At 33.3% G+C, this 12,005-nt stretch overlaps 1 protein-coding gene across 3 annotated transcripts in view; it reads left to right on the forward strand.

The window, feature by feature from the left end:
• The first annotated feature begins 2,879 nt into the window (after window positions 1–2,879).
• LOC116849474 (F-box/LRR-repeat protein fbxl-1) overlaps window positions 2,880–12,005 on the forward strand; it is a 26,066-nt gene continuing 16,940 nt past the window's right edge. Inside the window, exons 1-2 of one of the 3 annotated variants that reach the window (XM_032826646.1) lie at window positions 2,880–2,949; window positions 3,664–3,766. In XM_032826646.1, the coding sequence (XP_032682537.1) occupies window positions 2,942–2,949; window positions 3,664–3,766 (111 nt within the window). In that variant the 5' untranslated portion in view covers window positions 2,880–2,941. Of the gene's footprint in view, window positions 2,950–3,243; window positions 3,512–3,663; window positions 3,767–7,403; window positions 8,100–12,005 lie in introns of those variants that run through there. The other 2 variants (XM_032826648.1, XM_032826649.1) reach the window with 2 other exon arrangements.

The following is a 12,005-nucleotide window of genomic DNA, read 5'->3' on the forward strand; positions in this document are numbered from 1 at the left end:
TAAGGAGATGCTGAATCGACCATGCTATCCTTTTTGTATTTTTTATACGTACAGAACTTACGTAAATATGTATTTCTTTGTTTTATTATATTCAGCAGGAGACCTAACCACGCAAATGTGTAAAAATCTTTCTGCAGGCTTTTTAGATATTCTTAAACTTCTAAATTCAGATACGGCAATGATGTTTAAAATTATTCTGTTTGGAGCATGCATACTTTCGATATGTACAAGTTATTTCTAGATTAGGCAAATATTGCGCTAACTGATAGCTTGAGATTTTACATTTAAAATTGTTTTTTCGTTTTCGTTACATATTGAGCAATGCTTTTTATTTTTGTACATACTTTTATTGCGTAAAAGCATCTGTAATTCTGTAGAACCAATACGACGTAAATTTTGCAGAGAAATGTCAATATTCTGTCAATAAAGTTTTCTTTTTAAGAGAACATTATTTTGATAAGTAATTTTTATATATTTATAACCGATTACAGCGCATACATATCAGCAGTAGCTTCCAGTTTCGACAATTTGAAACTGTTACTATATGCATAAAAAGTATACAAACTATTTATCAACCTAGCATAACTAAGAAATTTTGAAAGTAGGATTATTTTCTGAAAAGTCACAATACCGAAATTCGAATAACGAGATCTTCCGAAAAACAAATTTACAAAAATGTTGAAATTGTCTCGTTGCAGCGTTGAGCATTAATAAAAGTTAAAATTTCTTTATTAAAATGTAATCAGCAAATTAATAATCAAAATTAACTAATTGTCGCATATAAAATCATAAATAGTTTTTCGTCGATTAATGAAAAATTAATTATTAATCAGACTTTAATATGATTGATTATACACTAATTAATAAATAATTTTATCAGTCTACTAAATTATTCGTGATTATATACATGACGATTAATTAATTTTCATTAGTAATTTTTATTATTAATTTATTATTTCAATCAAAGTATTTTAATTAAAACAATTTTTTTAATTTTTAATTGATTATTAACAACAGTGTCTTGTACAGCTGCGTTCATTAGTATTGTAATCTATTCATTTGAATACTGCACTTACTTATATACCCAAATAGGTAGATATTAATGCATTTTGTTTTCAGCATAATAATTCTTCCTCGGAACAATTGTATATTTTGGGATAATTGTTTCTCGGGATATTATCTCGGCATTTATATTTCGGTATTGTGACCTCTCGAGAAATTGTCCCGATTTCTAAATGTAGAGATTTTGATTTTTAGAAGGAAAACGCATGCCCGAAATTCATAGTTTCTCAAGAGATCTGACAGCTAATACACTGAAGAATTGGGTCTCTCTTCTTTGTTTACGAAATAACATTGTGTCGACAAAGTGATTATGTGAGTCATTTGGTCGAGCTGCTTCTTGGCAGACTGAATAACAAGAAATGGGGCACCTTCTTCAAAGTATCCGGAAATAGAAAAGTATAACGCACTGGAAAAACTCATTATTGCCCTCCATTTTCAAGTCACAACAAAGACAACTATTTTCCCAAACGCTATCACTTACATCACAAAATATGCTCTGAAATATCAGCTATTAAAGCCCTGAGAAAAAACGTCTAAAAATTAACAAATACTTATTAGGTTGGTACCATTAACATATTTACTTAAATCAAAATCCTTTTCATTTAAAAGAAATATTGTTTAAATTGTTTAAGTAAACAATACTTGATTTAAATGAAGAGGATTTTGGTTTAAATAAATATGTTAATGGTACCCACCTAATAAATATTTGTTAATTTTTAAATATTTTTTCTCAGTATATACATAGATAGCCAATAGATGGCTATCTATGTATGGAACCATGCCCCTAATATCAATATGTAAATGCTAACTAGACAAAAATTCGCACGAATTTATGAGTTAACTATATGGATAACACAACACATACATACTAGTCAATATTAATTGAACATTATTACAAAAATTGTGACTGAGAATTATTAAATTCTCAGAATTCAATGTAATATCTGTAAAACTTAAAATCACATATACTTTCTCTCTAAGCATAGAGAATGTGTATGTAGCAACAATAGTTTTCTCCATGTTTTTGAATATTAACATAAGGTTATTACAGTGACAGATGACTATTTCCATATATAGTTTCTTATTTTTGTGGAAAATGATCAGGAAATAATAAATCAATAATGCATTGGGTTGTATAATAAATAATTTCGGATCTCTTTGTGTGAAATAAAATAATCTTATTTTTATATTGTTATAATTTTCTGATCATATTTTTATATCGTTCTAATTTTCTGAAATATATGTCGTTTTGATCTTCTGCCATCCCATGTTTTGTCAAATTATAACGGCACAAAAATATAATTTCATTTTGCTTATAAAAAATCCGAAATTATTATGCCCAACTCAACATATATGACTAGAGAATCCTAACAATTTAGTTACATCACATGTTAAAGCTTTTATACCGGTTTATGTGTATATTGCGTTTGTTGGTGCATCATAATACATTTTCCGAGGTGTAACCGAGTGTTCACGATTCCACGTGTAGGGGAAAACTAAGTAGTTCTTGGCAGAAGATACGAGTGGAGTTTAGCGCGCTCGCAGATAAAGAGCGCAGAACGCCGCGTGTGTATCCGTATCTTTTTCTCCGCGATGGGGAACGCGCCGTTCCGTTTCTCTGGCGTAATGTACGTTAAAGAAGAAGAAGAAGAAGAAATAAAAGCAGAAAGAGAAGAAACGAAAAGGGAGGAAAGATTTACTCAGATCCCCGCCACCCACGCTCGAATGATTCGCCTACTTCGAAGTGTTTGTGCCTCGCGGAGCACTCCAGTGGGTCTATTTTGAGGAGAAGCGGCGAAACATCCGATTATTTTAGTTACAATTTTTCTCCTCTGCGACGCAGAACGCAGGCGGAGACGTCTTGACGAACATCACAGCGATGACTGAGTACGTTGCTTTTCGGCTGCTGTCTTCGGCCCGTCGGTGGGGCCAGATAAGCTAAATTCCCGAGCGAGTGTGAATTTAATCGAAGCTCGAGAGATCCACCGAAATATCCGCACGGATCGGTGGATCTGCCCGCATCAGCTGTGGCTTCTTCGCCACTTGTGGAAGTGTGGCGAACAAGTTAACGTGTTCCTGTTCTGTGCCTTTGGCGATAGTGCAGAAAGGGAAAACGAGAAGAACGGCGAGACGCGCGCGTTTGATCTCGCATTGTCGTTTTTTTCGAGAGAGCCACGATCCGGTCGACGTATTCATGTTTCTGTTTTCTTTGATTTGTCCTTTTTTCTTTTTTTTTTTTAAGTGACGCGCGCACGCACGAAGGTAACGAGAGTAAAACGAGTGTGGAGAGAGACCGCGCGCGATCTCACGTTATGTTGCCTTCGCTCGAAAGTGACATGTGCGATCGCTTATTTGGCTGATTGCATCGTTAACATAAATGTTTGACGCATTGTTGCTGTTACGGCGCTGTCGTTGATCGTCGTTGCTGAGTGTCTTACCGAGAAAGAAAGTAAGCTCGCGTGAAAGCTCCCGCACGCTTACCCCCGTATTGCGTTTCTCGTTTCTCTATTCGCGCGATTAATTTGTGCACCTCCGGATTTCTAATCTAATCAATTGTTCAATTGTGATTCCTCACAATTTCGTCGTCGTGGATACGTGAAGCATGACAAGATGGGACGTGCTGAGCGTGGAGGTCGCTGTGCAACAGCTCGGCAGTGCCTACGAAGGGGATGATCCGGAGAAGATAATAAAACGGTCTAATACGGTGAGCAAATTTATTCACACAATGAGAGGCGGCGAATAGTTCCCAATCAGAGAGAGGCGATGACATCCCACGGTTTTTTTTATGGCGATAAACTTCTCGACGGGTGCGGATCACGTTAAAATTGATAGGATTACAAATTCGAGTTTCTCCTCGCAAGTTCACTTCAGACTCCTTCATGGCTTCAGACATCAATTGTGAATTTTATTTACAAATGATACGATTTCGAGCGTACATTTTTTAGTTGCGTTCGGATAATTGAATACCGCAAATCACCTGTCTGCACGATTACGCAGCAAAAATAATCGGCGAGTGTCGAATCTCGAAATTGTTCTTAAAAAGAAACTAACAACTAACTACACATAGAAAAAAGAATATTCTTGTTTGGAGAATATCTTTATTGTTGACATTTTAACCCTTATTGTGCACTGTGGGGTCAAATAGATCCCAGAAAAAATAAATAAATAAAATAAATAAAATAAAATAAAAAATAAAATAAAATATAATAAAGTAAATATATATATATTTTGGGAAAACTGTTTGCTTTTTTCACAAAAATCCTAATTTCGATATTCAAAATAAATAACTTTTTTGAAAATCTTGCTATTGTACTAATCCTATATTCTACTTTTTTTTTCTTAAAGAAATATGTCTTGAGAATAGTTTCTTAAAATTTTACCTTGAATATAAAAAATTGTATTAGTTATGATTTTTCGAGCAAATCAAGTCATTTTTCGCGTTTTTTGAGCTTTCCAATTTTTTTACTTCATTTAAAATCAAATTTTGTCTAGAAAAATTATTCCGTAATATAAAAAGATGTTTGAAATATATCCTGGAATTTTTTTCAAATAAAAAAAGCGAATAATTTTATTGCAGCATTTTTGTAGCTGGGGTCGCGAAAGACCCCAGTGTGCCTATTATGTGATTCTACTGAAGTGTGCACAATAAGGGTTAAAAACAAGATTAATATTAAAATAAGATTATGTATGGAACGAATATAAATTTGTTTTCAATCAAGAATAGACGAATATTAGATATTCTCCAAATAAGAATTTTTTTTCTGCAGTTGACGTCTTCCTGCGTCTTTCCTTGAGCACATGACAAATTGATTATTTACGAATAACACGACTGCGAGTTTTAATTTTGCGGTTACATTCAAATAATTTGATACTCCGTAAATTGCGAACGGAGTCACGTATCAAAGAGAATCGAGTATTATGTTCCAAAATTATATAAAAAACATTACGTACACGACATCTCTCTGTGTTTTTTTCAAATACACAATGAATTATTTATAGATAACTAGCTTCAATTATTCAGCGTTGTTTGAATTATTACAAAATGTCAACGGGATGAAATTAGAAGAGGGGATGAGATGTCCAGGTTTCATAGTAACCCATATTTTCCGCAGAATCCTAAAAAATAATTATGCAAAATTTAATCCAGGTCGGTCAAAGGATTTAAGAGTTTATAAAAAACAGACATTCTATTTTATTACATGTATTTAACTGCAAATTTTTTAATTTTACAGTTACATTCGAATAATTAAATACCTTAAAATGCTTACAAGCAGAGTCACATGTCAAAAAGAACCGAAAATCAGGTCCCGAAATTACTTATAAAAAACACTACGTGCGCACGCAATGTTCCTTACGACTTTTCTCGAGCACATGACGATTTAATTATATACACAGAAAAATATTCTACTGTTAAGAAAACCGATTATTCTGAATAATTTTCAGTTTACTTCTTTTAAGTAATGGTTATCTTCAACAAAGAATATTTTTTCTTAAAATATATTCATCACAAATTGTAGAAAGGTTCATTATCATATATTCAAAAGAACAATTTATTTTCCTTACAAGAATATTATAAAGCTGTATCGACAAAATAATCTGTGCATTTCCTCGAACACACGACGGATTGATTATTTATAGATAAAAAAATTTAAGAAAAGTTCTTTAATATACAATTTAAATTAAAAATATAGAGGGCCTATTAGAGCAAGCGTTGGGAGGAAGTACGCATAAATAAATACAGTAAATAAAAATTCAATAATTCTATAATTCTATAATTTTGAAATAAAAGATAAACATTTCGATCCTACATTGAATTCTTATCAATGTGAATTAGCCTTTACGGAAAGCATCCCTTGTTATAAAAAAACGTATGATGTTATTTATTGTATTACATTATTGGTGTCATTCACACTATTCTTGTTTGAAGAAAAGTAAAAAATCAAAACTGTGTGTTGTCATTATGCTCGTAAAGTATGTGAGATGGAATACAAGCAAACAAGTTTAAGAGCACGAAACAAATTCTATTTTATAGTTATTTTTCCCAACGCTCGCTCTAATAAATCCTCTATATTTTTTATTTATAGATAACACACACGACTGCGAGTTTTTATTTTCCGGTCATACATTCAGGTAATTGAACACCACAATTTCTTCATGAACAGAATCACGCACCAAAGAAACCGTGTAAATCGTCGCTGAACGTATCGAAATTATTTTTAAAAAGAAAGTACACGCACATGACGCTCTCTGTGGTTTTCCTTGAGCACACGATGTATTGATTATTTGTAGATATCACGATTGCGAGTTTTTATTTCCCAGTTATATATTCAGATAATTAAATACTACGATTTGTTTGTGAACAGAATCACGCACCAAAGAAATCGTGTAAATTGTCTCTGAACGTGTCGGAATTATTTTTAAAAAGAAAGTACACGCACACGACGCTTTTTATGTTTTTTCTCGAGCACACGACGGATTGGTTATTTATAAATATCACGATTGTGATACATACGACTTATGCACGAATTATGCACGGAAGAAAATCGTGTAAATCACGTCGGAATTATTTTTAAAAAGATACTATACGCACTATTTTTAAATTATTTTTAAAAGATACTATAAGATACGATGCTCTGTTTTTTTTTAAAAGATATTATACGCACTATTTTTAATTATTTTTAAAAAGATACTATAAGATACGACGCTCTGTTTTTTTTAAAAAGATACTATATGCACTATTTTTAATTATTTTTAAAAAGATACTATAAGATACGACGCTCTATTTTTTTTAAAAAGATACTATATGCACTGTTTTTAATTATTTTTAAAAAGATACTATAAGATACGACGCTCTGTTTTTTTTTTGAACATACGACGGATTGATTATTTATAAATAACACGACTGCGAGTTTTTATTTTTCAATTATACATTCAGATAATTGAACACTACAATTTGTTTATGAACAAAATCACGCACGAAAGAAATTCGTGTAAATCACGTGTCGGAACTATTTTTAAGAAGAAACTACACGCACACGATGCTCTCTGCGTTTTTCTTCGAGCGTTTTTCTGCGTTCTTTCTATTTATAGATAACACGACTGCGAGTTTTTATTTTTCAGTTATACATACAAGTAATTAAACGTCACAATTACTTTGTAAACGGAGTCATGCACAAAGAAAATCGCAAAAATCACGTGTTGGAATTATTTTTGAAAAAAACTACACGCACAGGGCGCTCTCTATGTTTTTCCTCGAACATTCGACGGATTGATTATTTATAGATAACAACTGTAAGCTTTTATTTTCCAGTTATTCAAGTAATTGAACACCACGATTTGTTCATAAACAGAATCACACACGAAAGAAAATCACAAATATCATATGTCGGGGAATTATTTTTGAGAAGAAACGACGTCCGTGCGAATGCGCTTTTTCTCGTCGACGGATCGACGTGTCAACCGACATAAAAATTTTTCCATATCTTCTCGGCGAATTATCCACTGGTACGTGCTGCTCGGCAAGAGCGTGAGCTGTCGGGCTGAACGGCTGGCGAATTTCCGCAGTGATGATGTCGACATTCGTTCGCTCGCTCGCGCTTCTTTTCCACATAGCGAGTGTCACATCAATGTGCCGGGGAATGTCAATAGGTCTTCCCATTCTGGCCTGATGCCTGCCTGCCTGTCTGTCTGTCTGCTTGCCTTTATTTATAACTAATTAAAGCAGACCCAGTCGCAAGTGCCGACTGTTCTAGAGCGGTCAAACGTCGGGCAACCGCGATCGATTCTCTCTGCTTCTCCAGTGTGAATCGCCAGCGGACTCTTCTTATTGCGCGATATGCGTGCGTGAAAGCACGCGAGCGAAATATCGGGATTGCAAAAACCAAGTGCCGCCCGTGTAGCTCGTTCTCCTCGCATCTGTTTCGCGCCGATGTGATGTTACTCGAGTTCTAACCATGACTACTTGGACGCAATTGGCTGTGGAGCATGTCAGCGCAATTAAGGATGAATTTAGCACGACTCATCGTGGGAAGTCAACGGTAATTCTAATTACTCAAGTCAGTTGTATTATTAGAAAAAAAATCAACGACATGTTATACTTGGCAAATATTCATCAAGGCGTCAAGAGCGACGACGACGTGTTTCTCGCGCGATTAATCGTGACGCAGTTGTATTGGGTTGGGTGATAAGTAATTTTGAATTTTTTTTATTTTTCAGGTAAAATAAAACGATAGTATTTTTATGTTGTCATACATTTTACGAAGCAATTGTGCACATTTCGATTCATTTCTGTCCTACACTGCAAAAAGTTTTGCGTTAAATTTAACACGTTCCAATGTATGCACTCTAATTTTTGTATCAGTTTAATACAAAGCAAATATGTTAACAAATAACACAATCTATCTGTACACTTTATATATAACGTCTCTAACAGCACAGATGTCCAGGGGATATCTAGAGTACATCCTAAGGAAGTCCTGAGGACGTCCTGAGGAGATCTTGTGTTGTTTGGGTTGTGTTGTTTATTTTTATATCATCAAGAACGTACATGTTACATGTTAAGGATAATCACCGCGGTCATGTTGGATTGATGACGTAAAAAGCGAGAAAAACCTTGTTCAAAATTTCTGTAAATGGTTCACGGTTAAATAAAACAATATATTATTCAAATGACGCTTGCAATCTACTCTACATACTCTACATACTTGTGAAATAGTCCACACGCTCCTCTTACGTAACCGCAAAATAAATGTAACAAGTACCTCGTTTTGATAGGAAATTAGCTGTGTGACTCAATGTCAAATATGACTGAAAAACTATTTGTATGCATTAAATATAAGCATAGTATCCGACATTTCCATAATTTCACAATTATGTCACATGTGACATACATAGACTACTCAATAATAACGCTGTGGTTTGCAGAAAAAATTAGTCGTCTGTTTACATCATTAGGTCTGTTCGTTTTCGATGAATTTTTACATTAATGCAATAAGTTAAAGAGAGATAAGTATATTTTCTTTCACTTTAACTCTCTTTCTCTCTCTCTCTCCCTCTTATTGCAATAGTACTAATGCAGGAGTTCGTCGGAAACGAACAGACCTATTTTCTCGCCTAATAGTTCATCATCTTGCCGTTTATAACCATGTCGCCATCGTCAACGGAATTCTCCGCTGACTACCCAGGAATCTTAATTGCGTCATCTCATTTGCAAGGGGCGAAGTTCCTACTAGAAGTAGAAACGCGCTCTTTTGGAATGCGGTTTGTTCCAAGTGGTAGTCCTTTACATCTATTTTATTATATCCTATATTATTAAGAATTCCAAACTCTAGCTTCAGATACTCTCCCCTTACTTTTTTATCAATTAAAAAAACCATAAAAATTGTAATGTCATTAGATTGATAAACTACTTAACAACGTGATAAATTTCAAAGAAAAGAGCAAACAAGTTACGTAGCAAAATGTTCCAAGAACAATAGTTTTTATAAAATTTGACATTTATTTCGATACTTAGAGGTACATAGGTCCCAGCGACTTGTGCAAACACATTTAACTGCGCGAGCATTATATAAACGCGGGCCCGTAATAGTTTTTTACAAATCCTTAGTTAGACATGATAAGCATTGTCATTAAATTTCTGTAGCTACATCATGACAGTTTCCTCTTGACAGAATAGACGGTCTACCGGTTCCAATTGCAAATGTTCCGGTTGCAATTGATATTGAAATATCAGAGTTGCCATCAAGTACGGTAACGAACAAAGAATTCATCATGGATACTGTTCATTATGCAATGGATTTATTACGTGAAAATCATCACATTTTGAGCACAAAAAATGTAGAAATTTTCAAAATATAATTTCTTTGCTACTTTCCTTGAAATCTATCACATTGTCAAATGACTTATCGATCTAATGACATTAAAATTTTAATGGTTTTTTTTAAATTGGTAAAAAAAAGCTTTTTTTGGTAAGGTATCTGAAGCTAGAGTTTGGAATTAATATGGACATGAAGAATTACCATTTGGAATACCGCATTCCAAAAGCGCGTTTCTATTTCTGGTCCTCCCCTTAGAAATGGTGAACATGAACTCAACTCAGAATAGTCGAAATAACACAACGACACTATATTAACTCTAGAAACTTGAGCATGAATAAATTTACCCAAACTCACGTTTCGAACGTTGTCGTTCTTGAAAAAATGTGTTTTGTTTTTTCATTGTAACTTTTCACTTTTTTCAATTTTATTAAACTACAAAAACTTTCATAAAATTTATATTCCTCGATATTTTCTACACCGATTAAAAAGAAAGATTTGCATTTCAATCATTTTTCCGGAAAATGTACAAGATAGAATTTATTTATATATATATATATATATATATATATATATATATATATATATAGAGCGACGATCTCAAGAGCGACAGCAACGTTGTTTTTCACGTGATCCTATTAATCATGAGTCGCGAAATGTATTGATTTTTGCGATAAATGATTTCGGATTTTTCAAGTAAAGTGAAACGATTATATTTTTATGTCATTATAATGTTATAAAGCTATGTGTGTGTCATTTTGATCTATGGTCTTCAGCCACACTTCACACATGTATTATTTCATTATAATTAAAATTGTAAGGACATAAAATATAATCGTTTCACTGTACCTGCGAAATCTGCGATTGCTTAGTGCACCAATATCTTCTATCTTGATGAAAAATGTTTGGCATTTAATGCGATGCGGCTGACAATTAAGGGACGTGTGAATTCCATTTTTCTCGATTTCTTCTTTCAAAGAAACGTTGCCGACCGTTGAAACGACGATATACTAGTGAAACAATCCCGATTGTACGTAGAGCTCGATTTTCTAGGTAATTAATTCTGGAGATAGTTAATTTCGCGGATCACCAATTCCTTCGATTAACAGCCGACCTACACTCTTCAATTATGCGATACAAGCGTAACTTGTTGCTGGCAGATTTCTTTCATTAGATGTATCGCGTTGAAATCGTGCCAATTATTATGACAAAGGCACGCGAGAGACCAGGGCGGATCTAACACGAAAGTGTTGGGCCCGCGCGATATTACTCGGGCATGTTTATTAAAATGGGCAGACGTGCATGGTTTGAAAGACACCACCCAGATAGAAATTAATTGGACTAAGCCTTAAGTACGCAATGGTCTTAACTAGGGACTCCCCTAAAATAGGCATGGCTTTATAGAGCCAAGATAAGTAAATTCTGAATAAATTTTCATGAATAGGTCATGAATATATTGGGTTTTACGGTAAGTAATTTCGAATCTTTTAAGTAAAATAAAATTGTATTTTTATGTTGTTATAATTTTATGAAGCAATATATGCGTCATTTTGATCTATGATTTTCAGCCATATATTTCACATATATTGTTTCATTATAAGTAAAAATACAATCGTTTATTTTACCTGAAAAATCCGAAATTACTCATTGCAAAATTCATTATATATTTATGAATATGCCATAAATTGATGTTGGCGTGAATATCCCAAAATAGACATGCTTCCATAAAGCCAGATATGGTCAAAATGGGCAAACCTGAATGGAATTACGCGAACAGGTCATGAATTGACACTGACGTGGATGCCCCAAATAAGGTTTGTGCCAATAAAGCTCGATCAGAGGCATGTTAGCCAATTTCTGAAACGGTTTCAGTGAAGAAACAAATATTCATTCATAGTTAATGATTAATAATTATAAGGTAAGTATATGTATTTTAGTATTACAAAATTACAAAATTATTAGTGATTTTGAATAAAAAATATGACCGGATAAATTAGCTAAAAAAAAGAGACGGAAGATGTTCGATGTTAATAATAATAATAGTGTGTATTATATGTATGAAAGTAATATATATATATATATATATATATATATATACACATAGGTATATATATATTGTATATATATATA

The sequence above is a fragment of the Odontomachus brunneus genome, unplaced genomic scaffold, assembly GCF_010583005.1.
Source record: "Odontomachus brunneus isolate Ranch 3 - 2012 unplaced genomic scaffold, Obru_v1 Obru_scaffold_117, whole genome shotgun sequence".
In the NCBI taxonomy this organism is placed as follows: Eukaryota; Metazoa; Arthropoda; class Insecta; order Hymenoptera; family Formicidae; genus Odontomachus; species Odontomachus brunneus.